Source organism: Sminthopsis crassicaudata, chromosome 2 (assembly GCF_048593235.1).
Source record: "Sminthopsis crassicaudata isolate SCR6 chromosome 2, ASM4859323v1, whole genome shotgun sequence".
In the NCBI taxonomy this organism is placed as follows: Eukaryota; Metazoa; Chordata; class Mammalia; order Dasyuromorphia; family Dasyuridae; genus Sminthopsis; species Sminthopsis crassicaudata.
Window position 1 is genome coordinate 312,804,180 of NC_133618.1, and position 18,881 is coordinate 312,823,060.

At 34.0% G+C, this 18,881-nt stretch overlaps 1 protein-coding gene across 25 annotated transcripts in view; it reads right to left on the minus strand.

The window, feature by feature from the left end:
- The window catches only part of TTLL5 (tubulin tyrosine ligase like 5), a 402,838-nt gene that overhangs the window by 273,145 nt on the left and 110,812 nt on the right, over positions 1 to 18,881 (minus strand). For 22 of the 25 annotated variants that reach the window (XR_012486466.1, XR_012486468.1, XR_012486467.1 and 19 more), the window contains 5 exons: positions 13,253 to 13,344; positions 9,130 to 9,192; positions 6,221 to 6,259; positions 1,679 to 1,836; positions 432 to 738 (listed from right to left, as the gene is read on the minus strand). Coding sequence is in view for 22 of the 25 variants with exons in the window: in XM_074289958.1 (XP_074146059.1) it covers positions 432 to 738; positions 1,679 to 1,836; positions 6,221 to 6,259; positions 9,130 to 9,192; positions 13,253 to 13,344 (659 nt within the window). In the remaining 3 variants the exon portion in view is untranslated. The remainder of the gene's footprint in view (positions 1 to 431; positions 739 to 1,678; positions 1,837 to 6,220; positions 6,260 to 9,129; positions 9,193 to 13,252; positions 13,345 to 18,881) is intronic. The other 3 variants (XM_074289955.1, XM_074289954.1, XM_074289970.1) reach the window with 1 other exon arrangement.

Consider the following 18,881-nt stretch of genomic DNA (forward strand, 5'->3'; position numbering starts at 1 on the left):
ATTCTATCAAACCTTTAAACAATTAATTCCAATACTATGCAAACTATTTGGAAAAATAGGGAAAGAAGGAGTCCTACCAAATTCCTGTTAAGGCACAAACCAAATCAATGAAGCCAAGATTAGAAGGGAAGCAGGAAAGTGGGGAAAAAATTTTATATCCAAAGTTTCTAATAAAAGCCTCATTGACTCAAATTCATAAGAATATAAACCATTTCCCAATTGATGAATGATCAAAGGCTATGAACAAATAATTTTCAGACAAAGAAATTTACATTTGATAGTGGCAGAAGCTTACCTAATAAAAGTAATTATCAAGAATAATCTCATCTATCTATTTGAAAAGGAATCATTTATTTGTAGAGCAGACCACTCAAGTACCCCACTTATTGCTCAATTAGGTTAAAGTTCATTTTTTGAAAAAGAGGCCTCACCTGAGATTTCCATTTTCTTGAAGAATTTGCATCAAGTTAAATGTTGGTTCTGGCTGTTGAATTTCAGGCTTGGGGCAAGGAGTACTTTCTCCATTCCATTCTGAAGCTTTCAAGGAACTTTCTTTGGGTGGAGTGTCCACCAAGGCAGTCAGTGAAGGTGTATATTTGGTTTGATTTTCTACAAGAGACCCTGCAGATTCCTCTTGGGATGCTTCTTGTTCTTCATCTTCATGTTCTATTGGGTCCTCTTCTTCCTCTTCACTTTCTGTCTCAGTTTTAATGGATAATTCAGCTGGTTGTGGAATCACTAAAAAAGAACCATTAATGCTGCTGAAAAAAATTAAATGTTTCACTCTCTCAACACCTTTCAGATTACATAGAAACATTAGGGCCAGACATAAAAAAAAAAAAAAAAAAAAAGTAATGATATATGTCTATGAAAAATCATATATTTCTGGCCTCTTCATTGTATTTTAGCTACTCTTTTGTTGTAATATCAAAGGACAAATTCATTGAACTTAATACAGAACAGATCTTAAATTACTTTGTATTTATAGGGTAGAAAGCAGATTGTCATTGTTTTCATGGTTTTATGTAAGAGGGGGAAAAATTTTTCCTAAGACTATGTTTGAAAAGAGAATCACTGTCCAGCTCCACACCTAAAAACAAAAATGGCAAATATAGCTTCCAAAGAGAAGACAGTGCCAGTTGGTGTAAATTATTAATTTTTCCTATAACAAATTTTTTTTTTTTTGCATGAATAGAACTGAGATAACTAAATCATCAGGGGCCCAGGAAGCCAAACACAAAGGCAGAATCTGGGGTATAAAGGAATGTTCCTTTCTTTCATGTGCAGGAGGAATGAAATGTTTCTATCATTGTAAGAACAAAGCAGCAAAAAAAGTTTATTATCTAATCAGGAACTGATCCGTAATTCTTATGGGCTATCTCAATTTACAAAAACTTGATTATCTCATAAGCACCCTGTATTTATGAAAGGCTAACCTTTAATAATGGCTTAAATACATATGTAATATCTCATTATAATACTAAGGAAGAGAAGGTTTAAAAAACAAACAAACAAAAAAAAAAAAACCTTTATCCTCTTAAAATTAATTTCTATGGTTCCAAAAAAGATTAATTGTAAACCACAGTTCAAAAGGAGGAGGAACTAAAAGGCTAGCTAACATATTCTATCAAGAGTTCTGGTTAAGTAAGTTTAGTTAAAGCCAATAGCATATTTGTACCTGGGTATTTTGACCTTAGTGCCCTCAATCTGCCATTCCGTCTTCTGCGTTTTCGTACCTCCAGGGATAGAAGCTTCCTTTCATAAAGGGCAGCATGTAGCTTGGCTTTTGAATTGATATTCTCCACCTTCATTTCTGGCCCTGAATCAACAGCCACTCTGGGAAAATAACAATGCAGTATATAGCCTTTACAAATTTCTCACTTTTATTTCAATGCCAAGCCCAGAGGTCTGTACCAATAAAAGATTGATCAAGTGATACTAGGGAATTCTAAAATGTTTGACAGTGAAAACAGGAAAAAAAAATGATACCATCTGAATTGGTGAAATGTTTGAATAAATTGCTAAAAAAATTTTTTTATCAATTTAGCATTAAAAACTGTTTTATATTAGTGTAGAGGGTCCCAAACCTTTTGTGTTAAGAAGTTATTATATTTCAGTAAAAGCCTATGATTAAACAAGGGTAGGAAAGCTAAGATGGCTAGACAAAAATCTTTGAGAAAAAGAAGGTTCTTCTTGTGAGTTGCCAAAAAATGCCAGCAACCCTGACTCCTATCTTGCCATTCCCATCAAAGTATACTCTACTTCAAATATGAAGCTACAGGGAAATAGGGGATGGGAATGGGGGTGAACAACATATATATGTGAGGGGTCGAGGAGGGGGGTGGTATTGGCAGTTTCCAGCTTATAATTTGCCATATGACTGGAATCAGGTCAGGACAATGAAATATAGTTGAAAGATATCCTGAAATCAGTCCAAATTGAAGATGAGAGTAGGAAATGAATTAAGGAGCTATTTTTAATGCTGTCCCATGTCAACTTCACAACAGCTTGTGACAAAACAATGGGTCAATTCATTCATTCATTCATTCTTTCATTCAACATTTATTTAGTAGTTCCTACTATGTAAAAAGATAACTCTGCTAGAGGCCATAAATTTAAAATAAACACCTCTTATCTACCTGTCATTTCAGTAAGAAAAAAAACAATTTATTTGAATAACTGACTATTCAATCAAAATGTCTAACCCTATAGCCATGTAAGCTCTGCAGACAGAGATTAAAATCTATACTAAATATAAAACTGAAAAACTATTTCCTTGTCTTGGAAATAAATATACATTTCTTCCTCCAAATTGGTGTTCTCCAGATTTTGAATATATTTGAGTTAAGTTTATGGTTTTATATCCCCCTAATTCACTGGGGAGAAATAAATTTATGGAGCCCATCTATTAAGCTTAACTTCTTAGGCTATCTTAAAGAAGAAATGTCTAACTCTTAACTCCTTATCACACCACTCAGAGTCAAGAGTTGTATACAATTCTGCTTGTCTTACCCAGAAAATTATAAGAAAAAAAAGACCTTCCTTTTAGAAAAGCTCCCAAAATACCATTATAACTGCAACTGCAAACTTTTAAATAAAACCTTTTGTACAGTGAATTCTCAGATTTCAAGGAATTGGTTATGAATGATAGCTATGAAATCTTCTTCTGTAGAGATATTTTAAAAGTCTAGATAATCAAAGCTAACGTAGAAAAGTGAACAAATCTTTCTAATAGATAACTGTGATGAAAATATGCTACATAAACTCCATAGGGCACTGCATTTTTCATTGAAATGTATGTCATTTGTTTCAGAATAAATTAAATCTTCAGAATGAGGTCTTTATTAACTTTGAAGAGTGTCATTCATGCATGTCCTGGCTCAATTACTAATTATTAAGAAAAATTATATTAAATTTGTATACCACTGAGAATATTAACTGATGGTAACATAATACTTCAACAAATGATATAGTATGATATAGTAGAATGATTTCAATAGTTGAAGTCTGAAGACTTGGTATAAATCCTGGATCTCCTACTTACTACTACCTGTGTAATCTTGAAAAAAAATGACTTTACTGCTCTCTGAATGTGTTTCTTTCTTTGTAAATAAGGGAAGAGATGACTTCTGAAATCTCTTTTAGGCCTAAATCCTGATGGGGATTGAGGTCCCTTTAAGAAACCCCCCCCATAGCTGACCTTTGATTTACAAATCCTGGTCAGTGGGCTTTCCCCATCCCCCACCCGGATCTGAGCTAACTTGAATTTTCCCAGCCCCCACAATTTAAACCCATTGAATTCTATTCAATGCTGACCCTGGCTGAAAGCCAGCCAGGAGCTTGGGACTCCACCCACCTTCAAGATCATTATAAAAGGGGCTTCTTTGGAGTCTGTGTTGCAGAATTCCTAAGCATGGCATCCTTATGTGGGTCACGCCAAGGGTTTCTGCCCACTGGACCTAATCTGGTGCCCTACTAAACCTTACTTCTAAATCCCTACAATTAACCCTTTTTATCAATCTAGGTTTTTGGGCCTGTAAATTCATTTACAGGGGACTCTGCGCCATCATGCGACTATCTTTGTGCCAACCCAAAAGGGGGTTACCCCTTCCCTAACTCTCATCAATCCTACCTCATGAAATAGATATAATGGTTGAGAAAGTATTTGTAAAACATTATAGAAACAAACTGTTAATTTATAAAAATAAAAAAAAATAATTACTATATATTAAAAAGCACTGACTAGTCTAATAAGATTATGAAAGCTTTAAAACTTTCCCCCCAGAACTTCTATTGTCATTTAGATAAATGATTTCATTGGTGTAGATCAATGGACTCAAACTCAAACAGAAACAGATCCCTAAGGTTGCATATTGACTTAGAAAACCACAAATTAATATTATCTATGTTGTGCTGCATTTTTATTTATTTTATTAAACATTTTCCAATGACATTTTATTCTGATTAGAGGTGCCCTACAGTGGAGAATTTTATCCCTATACCATGTCAAAAGTTTCCAGTACAAATGATCTCCTATTCTGCTACTTATATAGCCTTAAAAAATTAGTTGGAAGATTAAGGGGTCAAGTGACTTTCCCAGGTCACAAAGTCTATACATGATGGGTATAGATTTAAAACCCATGTCTTTTTTATTGACTTCAACATTAATTTTTCTATTATGCCATATGGCTTTCTGTTTTAATTTTGAAAATGCATGGAAGTATTATTTAAGTCAGAATCTAAGTTTAGAAGTTAGAAAAATGTATTAATTTGTTCTGACTGATATTGGAACAAATCACAATCATTTTATTCCTATTTCCTTAGTATCCAAGTGTCAATACCTCTTCCCAGGAAAATTCTAAACATGTATGTTTATAAAGAATTTGGAATAGCAAAAATTTAAAATGCTTTGCAAGCCACAAAATGAAAAGTAAATATTATCATTATTGTAATAAATGAATTTCTTTCTCCTCAAAAGTATATAGAGAGAGACAGTATGGCATAAAGTCTAGAGATCTGGTCTTGGAGTTTGAGTGACATGGATATAAATTAGGCAAATGATAGTTTGATCTTGTGCAAGTCATTAGCCCAATTAGTGATCCAGGAAACTCTTAGGTATATAAATTGCAGAGGAGATACAGATCTGCATGGGTAGAAGGATTTCCTCATAGGGAATTCCCTTAGACAAACTATAGATTTATAGTTTGATAACTTCTAATTCAATAGGGAGAAATAAATTTGGTATATTGACATATCTGACTGAAGTTCTGTGGCTGTTCTCAAGAAGAAATGGCCAATTCCCTATCACTAAAATCTTAAAATGTTCTTCAATTTTGCCTGTATTACACAGAATATTTCTATTCAATGGTCAGAAAAAGATTAATTTTAGGCAATTTTTCAGTAGTCTACTATTAGTGATTATATACTCTTAAATGGAAATTTTTGTATAATTAATTCTCAAAGCTCAAAGTATGACCTATTAAAAATAGTTATAATGGTCAAATACATTCCTTGTAGCCATGAAATTGTCTTTGGGCTTAATGCTTTATTATTCTAGTTAGATTCTTCGTATAGAACAGGGATTCTACTTAGAATCACATGTTTTAAAATAAATGTATTTTAAAAGAATACACATGGGATTACAAAGGAAACTAATCATATTAAAATATAGTTAACAAGATTAAAAAAAAAAAACTTACCAAGTTAACAGACTTCAGGCTAAGAACTCCTGATTTAGATAAAGCCTTCCCCAATTCTTCTCAAACCTTCAAAATCTACCAACAATATATGGGTCCTACAGCATAGATTTTTTTGGAACATTTTCAGCTCTGCACACTTGTAATTATAATTGTCTGAGGTAGCAAATGTCCAGATATAGAAAGACTAGATTAACAAACCAGTGGAATCCACTACAAAAATAAATTCTGAGTGAACAGCAGTCTCTAGTTCCCACTCTAATTCTCTTTCTGAAACAGCCGAACAAGAATACTTAATAGCAGTAGCTATAAAAGTTTACCTATAGCTCTAATACAAAAAATTTCAATTGTTTTTATAAAAGAGGTACCAAAAAAGGCCACAGACAGCAACAATTTGGTAACACTATCAAGCAGGACTATACTGTAAAATGTTCCCTAAGGAAACAAAACTTTTGCATTCCATACTCAATATCTGCAAAGTCACACAATCGCCCATACAGTTTCAACTTTTCAAAACCACTTACCGTGGCCTCCCTACCAATAGGCTTCTTCTTGAGTTTCCCCTACAGGAGTAGAGAGGACAACTGATTAATGGGCAACAATATGCACACATCTGCATCCTTTCTCTTTCTCTCTCTTTCTCTCTCTCACACATATACACACATAGTTTCTTGGTGCTTAAAAAAAAAAAAAAAAAAAAAAAAAAAAAGGTGCCAACTTTCCTGAAACCTATTTCATTTATTGAAGTTCCTTAGTCTCTTCCTAGGTCAGGGAGAGAAACTCTGCTAGGGAGTAAAGACGTAAAAGTGAGAATCTTTATTCCAAACAATGGATCCAGAGGACTATCAGCTCAAAGGGATATTTCTAAAGATGATTACAACGAAAGGAAAGGAGGAAGAACAAAGGGAGTAAGGAAGATATTGTAGTTTCCTGGTAAAATCAAATGAGCACTCCCCTTTGAGAGTTCAAAAAGGGATGAGCATAAAGAATTTCTTTATAAACAAAGATAGATATAAAGGCTATGATGACACTGAACTGCTAATAATGCTTAAGATAACTAGCTTTCTATATCTCTAAAAACATAAAATAGTTTCTTTTCAACAACTCATATATAACTTTTTCTCTACAAGTACTTTCCTCTTGCATCTACTAGATGGTTTTCTCCTCTTATTTAATAAATTTTCATCCATTGTTTACAGTACAGGCTATATTTTCAAGCTGAAAGTAGAAAAGATTTCTCTGGGCAGTAAAAGGCAGTACAGCCCAGACCCTCTGTCAAGCCATCTGGCAAAAAGCCCAGAAATGGCAAACTGAATACAAAACAATTCCCCACTCCTAGGTCCAAAGATCCAAAAACCCCACTAAACTAGCATCAACTCAATATAAATTGTCAAGGCACTTATAAACCTAATTTTTTGAATTCTTGAAAAATTGATTACAAATAACATTACCATAAATCTAAGCTTATTCAAGATATATTAGGGCCCTAACAATTTAGGTGAATCTTGGAATAAATTAACAAAAACTCATCCTTTGTCAACTTTATAGACTGCTTTGATAATTCACAAATAGGTCATTTATCTGGAATTAATGTATATCACTTAGGAAAGGAAGTATTCCATATGAAATCTATTGCTCCACTTAGAAAAAACTCTTTATTATGAAAAATTTTGATGGAAATTTTTCTAAACTCTGCTGCACACTGCCTTGCCATCTTAGACAGCTATGTGATAAAGTAAATAAGGGTGCTGGACGAGAGACAGAAGACCTGAGTTCAAGTATTTCCTTAGAAACTTACTATCTACGTGATCCTGGTCTAGTCACTTCATCTCTCTCTGCTTCAATTGCCTCATATGGAGGACAGGGATAATAACATCTGCCCTGAGTTGTTGAATCTAAATTGAGATAATATTTGTAAAGTGCTTTGTAAACTTCAAAGCACTATATAAATGCTATAGTTATTTTAATTTTAACATGATTGAACTTTTTTTTTTTTTTTTTTTTTTTGGTATGACACAGAAATATCTCTACCAAAAATCATTATTGTACTCTGTTATACTATGGTGATGAACTGAGGAGTTCTTGAGGTATGAAATGATATTATCCTGAATAGCCCTAAGATCCTTAAATCCCTAAAAAAGTTAAATTTCAGAATTTAACAGAGATAAACAAGAAGTCCTAAGTCCTATACAGTGGGTTCAAAAAACCACTTATTACAAGACAAAGGAAACCTCAGTAAATGTGGGAAAAAGACCAGAGGGTAAGAGTAATTAGGAGATGGCAAGCTCAAGGAATCAGTATTATGACATCAATCAAAAAAACTAAAGAAATTTAAGGTTGGATTTAGAGAAAGAGAATGCTCATAAAGTGCTATGGTAAAATTCTAAGTGTACTCTGAGTTAATCATAGGCCTGTATTCTGCCCTAGTCTAAATCCAGATGGCTATTATTAAGCTCTGGGTACCACATTTTAGAAAAGATGCTGGCAAGTTGGAACATGTCAACAGGAGAGAGATCAGGATAATAAGGCTGGATGGGAAAGGGGATGCAAATCATGCTATGCAAGGATCAGTGGATCTATTTTATTTCAATATTTATAATTCAGAGTATTTAGCCACCAGGAGAAGATAATTTGGTGGGAAGATGACAGCTTTCTTCAAGTAGTTGAAGATCTGCCATACAAAAGAGGGATGAAATATACTCTGCTCAAAGGGGAGAAATAGGAATACTGGATAGAAATCGGAGAAAAGAAAATCTGATTTCATTTAAGGGAAAAACTTTGTAATGATTAGTTATCCCAAAAGGTTATAAGGCACTTCAGGAGAGGTATGAGTTATCCCTTATTAGAAATCTTCAAGAAGTGATTAGAAGGCACTACTACTACTACTACTACAGAAGGTATTTCTATTCAGGAAGAAGTTAATTCAGATGGCCTCTGAGGTCTGCTTTTTCTAGTTTCTTCCCTCCAAACTCCTATCATGCAATGAGGCATCATTTTTCAGTTTCAAGTATATATATTTTTGCCTCTCTTTTAACCTGCTGCTTTTTTATCCTTTAAAAGCTAGAAAATTAAATCTGTTTAAAGGCTTAGCCTAAAAGAATAGGCTCTAAGAGTTTTGTTCTCAAAAATATCTAGAGATTTTTTCAGAGATTTGTAACATTCACTTTGCTTCATTAGAATTTTTCTTTTCTCTTGCTTCATTCTGGCTCTTGATCATGCTTCAGAGAATTAAGATTTTCAAATGAATGACCTCAAGTGAGTTGTTGTCTCATCAGATTTACTTAAATAAAGGCGCACCTTATTTACAAAGCCCCTCCTTCCACCAAGGAACTAGCATCATGTCTATAAAGCCATTTTCTTTGTCTTTCATTTACTTCTTTCTCACAATGGGATCCTTTCCAGCATTTAGACTATATCATCAGTAAATCCCCACCTGTCCTGGAAGAGGCGTGTGGCCAGCATATAGTTCATTGAGGTCTTGTGTTCTAGGTAGGACCTGAAAGACAGAGAAAGGCCTAGTTATATCTTCAGTTTAGTTCAGGAGAAGACTGATGCAGAAATCAAACAATTAAACCCACAGCTGTCATGTGACTTACAAAGTATCTTTCTTAAAAATAAAAGGAAATGACAATTACATAAGTCCAATTGCTAGCAGAGTAGAGTAGGAAGATTCAAGACAGTGCAGGAAAATTGATACTGGGAAAATGGAAAGAAAATATACTTCATAATTACAAACACTAATATTTTCAGAGAGCAGAAGAATAGAAAACTTTTCTCTTATACTGAATCTGAAAGGATCTTTTTAATAAAATTAGGCTACTTTGGGGGTCTGGTGGCCATGATATGAAGTATCATTTGCAAGGATCATGGAGGTATATAGATTGTTGCTCATTAGGAGTCCAAAGAAGAAAACAATTTTATTTCTACAAATGTTGGTAAAGCATGTAGTAAGTGCAAGGCAACCAGTATGAAAACATGATGAATAGGAAGCACAGAAATAAAGAAAGAAAAGGGAATGGAGGAAGAGAGACAGGCAGATAGCAAGTAAGAAGGAGAAAGAGAGGAAAAGAGAAAATGCATGTTTATTAAGGGCTTCCTATGTGTGTCAAGCACAATGATAAACACTGAGGTAAGCACAAGAGATGAAAATATAGCCCTTTCTTAAAGAAGCTTGCAATATAGTGGGAAGATAAGTCACATATACAAATTAGTAGAATACAACATAGAATAGAATTAAGTTCAAAAGAAAGTTAAGAGATATTCAAGGAAGCCTTTATGAGAAGAGTAAATAGTAGCTGAGTTGGATGTTATAAGAGAGAAAGATTTCAAAAGGTAGAGACATATGTAAATTGGGAAGTCCACTACTTGCATGAGGGATTACAGGTGGATAAGAGTGTACATTGAAGGGATAGCTAGGTGGTGCACTGGATAGAGCACCAGTCTTGAAGTGAGGAAGACCTGAGTTCAAATCTGACCTCAGACAATTAATACTTCCTAGCTGGGTAACTCTGGGCAAGTCACTTAACCCTAACTGCTTCAGGAAAAAAAAAAAAAAAAAGATAGTATACATTATACAAGTATAATACAATATAAAATTATTTAAGTAAAAGTACACATTAAGTAAAATATAAGGAATGAATGAATAATTCCATTTGGTTACAGCATGGAATAAAAGGATCTACAATTGAACAGGGAGACTGCTAGCTTCACGTTATTTAAAGCTTTGGGTAACCCTTAAAGAACTCTAGAGAGGTGAATAATTCTTACTAGAATAGTTTTCTGTAAGTCATGAGATAAATGAATGAGAGAGCCAGGTCTTGAACTTCAGTCCCCTAACTCTCATCTATTACATTTTCCATAAGGGCTATTCTAACCTTTTCTTCCCTCCTCAAATCCCTAATCTTCCCTTTTTCTACTTAGATGACTTACTTTACTGAGAAAGATTAAAGCCATTTTTCTTAATCTTTCTTACTACTACTACCTTAAAGCCTATCCATTGTGTGCTTTAATCTTATTTCTCTCTTTATGCCATAATCTTATCCTATTTAGTTTTCTCCTAAATCCTGATCTCATTCACCATTTCTCTCACTTTTTATTTCCTCCAACAACTTTCTTCCTTGAACAAATATGCTCCTGAGCAAATATTTCTCAATTCTCAAAAAACTCCAACCATTTCTTTTGACTCTGCTACTTACTAAAGCTGTTTTTCCTATTTCTTTACTTAATTGCTAAACTCCTTAAGAAAAAGAGTCTTAAGAAAAAGAGTCCATCGATTCTACTTCCAAACTGCTAATTCACTCTCCAGTTCATAGGAACCTATTTTCCAATCCTACAATTCTACTGAAATTGCTCACTTTAATTCCACTAATGACTTTTTAATTGCCAGATTTTCCAAATCTTCATCCATTCTATAGCATTTAATTTTTTTGGACTCCCTCCCCCCTCTCCATAGTCAATCCCCATTTCCCACCCCTGAGCTATACAGCCCAGTTTCAGCTTTCTATACTTGGATGCTTCAATAGAAATGCTGCCTCAAATACCCTGGCCCTCTAAAATATCAATTTCTTCAACTTCATTCCAACTCAGTCAAACAAAGTTGAATGACGGTCATACCCTTGAACTCATTACCACCCAAAACTGATTTCTATGATTCAGAATCCTGATATCCTTCTTTTGGAACATCCGTTCATCTTTCTTCACCTTTAAACACTTTAATCTGTTTTTCGTAATTTACCTAATGACTTGTCATTACAGCACTATGTTCTTTTTCTATCCGTATCCCATACACTAATCTCACCTTTTCTTCACAACCTTAACTTGGTAGATAAACAATTCAACATTACATTGTCCTATACTCTCTAATTCCTTACCCCACCTCTTATCTTATTACCATTCATGCCTTGCCAAGCCCCAACTCTTAGTTACTCTCTTTGACCCCATGTCCTACTGAATACCACTGTAAGAAGTCCTATAATCATGTTGATTAGATCTACTACAAATTGATATTATCTCATCACAGTTGGGTCCTCAGTGTTCCTTGACAATCTTCTGACTTTCCTCAGATTGACTTTTTATAGAACTCTCTATGGGGCTACAAACATTTCCTTCTTTCCTTTAATATTTGACCCCTTCACTCAAAGCATAAGAATGTTTCGTATTGTTTTCCCTAATTCTCCATTTTCTGATGAAAAAAAAAGTTAAGGCCAAACCCTAACTGGTTCCTTTGGTCCTTTCCCATCTCTTCTTCTCAGACCCTGTCCTTTCTACCATTCTTTGCTGCAGACTTTAATTTTCATTCCTTTTTTTTTTTTTTTTTTTTTAATTTATTGACTCTTTCTTTGTGGTACTTAATAAATCTTAAATTTAAGATTGAAAAATGTGGAAGTTTGGATCTAGGCCTGTTAAGACTAAAGCTATCTTATTAAAGTCCAAGGTGACTCTAGAGACAGAGTCCACTTTTCATCAGGGGAAGAGGAAAGATGATGACCTAAATGGAGACTCCATGGTAGACATACAGGTGGCTGGAGAGTGCTGTGGAGGCCTGAATGTCTTAGGGGATATTAAAAATATTAGACGTGTGTCACACTTATCCTCTCCTTAGATTATAATTTGTCTAATCTTTGTATCTCCTTGAGTGACTTACATAGTTGTGTGGCATATTACTATAAATTAATAAGGGGGGGTTTTAAAATGTGAATTTGTTTAGTTAAATTCCTTTGTATCTCACAGTTATAAGGCACATAATAGACAATAAATATTAATTAAATGAGTCATATTTCTCAAAATGTCAAAAATAAAAATCCTGAAAAGAAAATTCACTAAAAATTCTAGTTCACAATAGTCAAGCATTGCCTTTCTTCTTAATTCTAAGGTATTCTGGAATGTATATCAATGAAAAGTACACTGTGTAAAATGAAATAAGACCTTCTTTAGTTAATGAAATGGACCTTCTTTCACTGAAAACCTTTTTAGATTTGTCTTCCTTGAAATTAATATGATAGAACTTAAAGCTGAAACATATTTCAAATTAATTTAATCTAACCCCTTCATTTTACAAATTAAGAAAGTAATACATGGGACAGCTAGGTGGCGCAGAGGATAGAGTACCAGCCCTGAATTCAGAAGGACCTGAGTTCAAATCTGGCTTCAGACACTTAACACTTCCTAGTTGTGTGACCCTGGGCAAGTCATTTAACCCCAGCCTAAAAAAAAAAAAAAGACATAAGAGATAAATGACTTGTCTCAGACCATAGAAGCAGTAATACAAGTCTTTTTCATACCAAACCCATGAGATAAATAATACAAACATTAGTGCCTATATTTTATAAATGTGATTTTTAAGGCTCTGTGACTTTAAGTGACTTCTCTGGAATAATACAAGTTAACAAATGTGTGAGGAGGGATTCATACCCAGGTCTCCTGCCTCCTAGTCCAGTGTTCTGTCTATCAGGTACTATGCTGGCTCTGCAATAAGTAGCAGAAATACTCAGGATCCTACCTAGGAATTAAGTCAATCCACTGGTGCTTACTTCCCAACCCTAAGATTGTCACCTCACCCATAAACATCCCATGTTTCTGATGTAGGGAATATGCGAATAAATCCCCCTCTACGATCATTTTCTTCCTTCACTCGCCGTAAAACCTTGATCTAGATTAAGGAAAAAGAGAAGAGTCACATCAAACTGTTATTGATAATAAACATTAGAATATATAGTACAATTGGTAGAAGCTGAAGTTACAGGTAACTGAAGTTGAAGCCCAAAATACAGAATGTGATGAATCCTATTCAAAGATTCACTTTTCAAGAAAAATTTTCTCCAACTTCATATTCTTTTTCAAAATTAATGAGAGGGAGAAGGAAACAAGCATTTACTAAGTGCCTACTATGTGCTGGGTACTGTTTTACAAATATTATCTGATTTGATTTTCAAAATCATCATATAAGGTAGGTGTCATAATAAATCCCATTTTGTAGTTGAGAAAAGTGAGGCAGACAAGGAGTTAAAATAAAATGTTCACATTTTAATTGTGCACAGTTAGCAAGTATCTGAGGCTGGTCTTGAACTCAGGTAGTCTTGATTCCAGGCCTGGTGCTAAAACCACCATACTCAAAACCCCCAACATAACAATAATAACATCAATACCAACAAAACAAACTATTTAGAATAAAATATATTTAAATAACAACCTTTCTGCTCTATGTCCCCTTCTCATCTTGTTTGTCCATTTACATCTGTATAAATATGAAGTTTTTTGTATAGTCATAGTTAATGAACATGTGGCTGCTGTTCTAGTTCAGCTGTCTTCACTCTGCATTATTCTTTCCAAATTTATTTATATTCCCTCTATTTTCTATTTGAAATAAAATAATAATATTCCATGGCACTGATATACCAAAAGATGTTTGGTAATTCCCCAGTTACTGGAAATAACTTCTTTGCTATTAATAATAATGAACATATGAAAGATTTTTTTGGAAAGATTTTTCAATCATATTGCAAGAATATATTCTGAGTAATGAAATCACTGAATTAAAAGAATAATAAATTATAGACCATTTAGTCTGTATTGTCAAATGGCCATCCAAAAAGATGACACAAGTTCCCACCACCAAAGTAATGGAGAATGTGTTTCTCCAAACCCTGTAGAATACATTTCATCACTTTTTACTTTTGCCAATTTGACAACTATGAGATTATACTTTAAAGTTGTTTTAAATTGCATTTCTATCATTGAAAAGATTGAACTTTTTCCAAACTGAAATTACTCATAATTGTGTTTCCTCTTTCACAAATTGTCAATTTTTGCAACTATTTATAGATCGAGGACTAAGTTTTCTTTTTAAAAAAGTCTCAGCTCCTTGTAAGTGCTACATGTTAGAATTGTTATCATACACTATATTTATCATAAACATTTCTTTCATTAGAATTCTTTGTTGTTATTTTGTTGCCCTGTTAAAAGTTTTTATGTAATTAAATCCATCTACTTCTAACTCAATTTCTTTCATTTATGAAATAACTGGTGTTCTCATCATTTCTGAGATTAAATATATAGTTTCTAACTTTTAGAAGTTGTTTTTGCTAATTTCATTGAGCAAATCAGAATCATAGCAACATACGATATGAGGTATAGATGTAGGCTTGGTTTTCACCACATTGTTTTCCAATTTTCCCAACTGTTTATTGAATTCCTTTTCCCAATGTTTAGAATATTTACATTTGTACCAGACACCAATATTGTGTAAACTTTTTATTCTTTTATTCTAGTACCAAATGGTTTTGAGGAATATTGCTCTAAAATATGTTCTGAAATCTGGCAATGGAATTTTTCCATCATCTTTTTTTCCATACTTGTCCTTGATGCTCTCATTCATTAATTCTTTTCAAATAGATCTGTTGTTTTATCCACTTCTATAGAGTAAAACGCTGGTTTTGTACCAACTCTGTAAATTTATTTGAAAAATATTATCATCCTAGATCATCTACAGTAGATCATCCTAGCAATGGATAGCAGCCAATTGTTCAATACTTGCTTTGTATTCTGTCAAAATAATTTAAAAATCATCCTTATAAAGATTTCCTATGTGCCTCATAGTTAAATATTCATATATTCTATTTTATTGTTATTATTATAAATTTAAATTTTATCAAATCTTTATTAGTGATACATTATAATATGAATGTCTTTGTAAATTTTATCTTATTTCCTACTAACTTATTAAATTCATTTTTATCAGTTAACTTTTTGTTGTTGTAGGTAAATACAACTGTCATTAGCAAATAAGTAAACAATATTTACTCTAATTTCTTTTTTATGCTTTGTTCCTATAAGAAGCATTTTCTACAACTATATTAGACATAGTAAACATAAACAGTCCTATTTCACACCTGTTTTCCAGAGGCAAGCTCTTCTTTATGACACAGAATATTAGCTCTTGGTTTTATATTAAAAAAAAAAATCCTTCTTCTATATTTTAACAAGTTTGTATCATGAGATCACATTTTCTCAGAAGTTTTTCCTATATTTTTATTAATATGGTCATATGACTATTATTTCCATCAACTGTCTTTCTACTATTGAGGTATCTTTGCATTATTGAAGTATAATTACTAGATAATAACGAGTAATATGATGTTGAGGTAAGTGGTTTAAAAATTTATTCTGATTTACTGTTAATATTTTATTTTGCTTGTTATATGCAAAATATGTTTGTTTTGTTTCTATCTGTGTGATAAGTTTTTTTCCAGTTCTATCTTTAATAGCTTTTTGAGTCAAAATTTTTACTCAATTAAATACTTAATTTAATAAAAAAAAATTATTCATATTTCGAAAGCATATATGTAATATAAATATGCTTTGTTCTTTGAAATACTGGAAAAATTCACTTGTAAATATCTGTTAAAATGAAAGTAGGATTTGTATCTGAATACATGATCAATTTCTGCAAATATTCTTGAAAACATATTTCCTTGCTTTTTTTCCATTAAACTCTCCCTTGTTTAAGTCAAATTTGATCACTGCCTTGTAACGAGCTGTGGTCTCCAGAAGCTGCTGGATCGCTCTCTGGGAAGAGATCTGCTGTGTCTACTCAAATCTCTCAGACAGATTCTTCTTCTTGTAACGAACCGTTGTCTCCAGGCAGTTGCTGTTAACTCTTGTCCAAAGAAGTGACTTCCCTTCCTGCAGAGAGCCCCGTCAAGCCTGATGCAATGCAGAGTCTTTCTTCTTGAATCCTGGCTCTGAATCTCCTCCAGCTCTTATCCTTCTCCAGGCCGATCTGCCCTCTGCGCCCATTGCTGTCTCTTTTTATCCTCCCAGAGAATGGGCGTGGGATAATGCAAGGGCTTCTGGGAAGAACCACCCCAGCCAATGAGCTTGCCCCCTCTATCAAGTCAACCTGAGTTCTCACCTTGTAACTGTCCAGAAAACCTGAGTTCTCACTTAGTAATCCTAACATCTCCCCCTTTCTTTTGATTTAGAACATAGGACAGTCATGACCTTGAAACATAAATCCATCAATATGGGAAGTATTACAGATAATTACATAAATTACATAAGCATATAGTAACATAGTAACATAACACATGCTAGAAGTATATAACATAATTGAAAATTTATAAATGTCCATAAGTCCATTGTCCATTAGTCTCATCTTGTGTGAGGAAGTCCAATGATTCCTGCTGGTTTTAAAGTTCTTTAACAGTCTTCTTATTATCCATGCTCTTTCAGTGTCAGGTGTTTCTTAGATCTTCTCCTTTATTTTGAGATCTTTCTCTTTTTCTGTCTCTCTCTGATGGACAAGGCGAATATGACTCGTTGGCACCCATCTGATTCCTTCTCCTGCTGAAGAAATACAAGCAAACCCTCTCTCCCAGGCAGTTAACCTATCTAATTACCTTCTATTTACCACTTTCTAAATCTCTTCTCATCATCTGGCAATTACATTTGGAATTGTTTGCACTGGATACAGCCATGTTGGTTTAAAAGGCCTGTATTCTCCCCAAGTGTAATCCATTTTTGCAATCTGATTGCCTTTTGACTCACTTATCAGGTAATCCCTTTCTGCCATGTGATTGCTTTTCTGCTGGTTGATTAAATCAGAGTCCTGGCCTTCTAAAGGTTCTTTGGGTGTAACATCAGCTGCCATCATGCCCCAAGTCTTTTTTGCCTGGGGCCCAGGTCCAGGGCCCCTCATCCCATTTCCCTGAATTAATCTACACTCTGATGCCCAATGGAGTCCTCTGTTGCATTTTGGACATGGGGTTTTAGGTCTTCTTTCACCCTGTCTTCTCACTGTATCTCCATATCTACACTGAGCTCTTAGATGCCCAATTTTTCCACATTGAAAACATCGCCGAGTTTCTCTAGAAGGCCCTTGCCATGAGGGACCCTGTCTTTCCACATTCATCATTGTCCGGGTGTAAAAAGCATTTGTTCCCACTGTAGCACAGCGTCTTATGATCTCCTCTAAAGGAGCATCTTTGTCTAATCCCCATATAATTCTTTTGCAAATCTCATTGGCATTTTCCTTAGCCAGATGTCTGGTCATTATTTCTGTAGCTGAATTTTCTCCAATAGTTCTTTTGACAGCAGTTTGCAAACGTCCCACAAAATCTGCAAAAGGTTCATTGGGACCTTGCTGTATTTTAGTGAAAGCCTCTCCACGATCTTTCTGTCCAGGAAGGACACCCCAAGCTTTTATTGCAGCCTTAGCAATTTGTTCATATATTGTCATGGTATAATTAATCTGTTCCGAATTCTCTCCATACTGACCTTCACCAGCTAAGTGCTCAAAAGTGAATTGTGTGTTAACTCCTATTTCCAAATTGCATCTGACTTGAATTTTACATAATTCATGAAATTCCGCAAGCCATAATAAATTTTCTCCAGGTTCCAGACATGTCCTTGCTATGGATTTCCAATCATTCGGGGTTAGGACTTCATAAGACAAACCATCTAGTAACATTTTGACATAAGCTGATGTAGTCCCATAAAGGGTACAACCTTTTTTCAAATCCTTAATTTTATTCAAATCTAAAGGTGCATATCTTCTCATTTTATGACCTACAGAATCAATATTTTCAATCACAGGATATGCATGTATAAAATCACTTATATCCTGTCCTTCTCTCTTAGCTTTAACCAATGCTTTTTCTAATCTTGTCATAGGCTTAGGCTGCTTCACAGGCAATTCTGTTTGTGTTTCTGCCTCTTCCTCTCCTCCTTCTTGCTCCACCCATGAAGGGTTAATTGAGGGAGGAGATGGGAGGTGCTCCTGTTGCTCAGAATTGTACTTAACTTCATTGTTATCTGATTCATCCTTTTCACCTAGTTTAGTTGACACCTCCCCATTTTGCTCCTTCATCTCTTCCTTTAGAATAACATTTTTTAAAGCCATTTGGATTAAATTGTAGGTATGAATTGTATCTTTGGAAACTGAGTTTGGTCTGGAACCAAAGGGTAAAATGTCACAAAGACAATTGTAGTGTTCACCTAATTGCTCTCCTACTAATTTCCACTCATCTGGATCCAATTCTTCTTCCAGAGAAAAAGAAGGACATATGACCTTCACAGTTCTTAAAAGTTCAGTAATTTCCTCTAAAATTATAATCAAGCCTTGGCTTTTCATAACCTTGATGATGCTCTCTAAACATTTTCCTTGAACAGAAGGTGTTTGCCCCATTT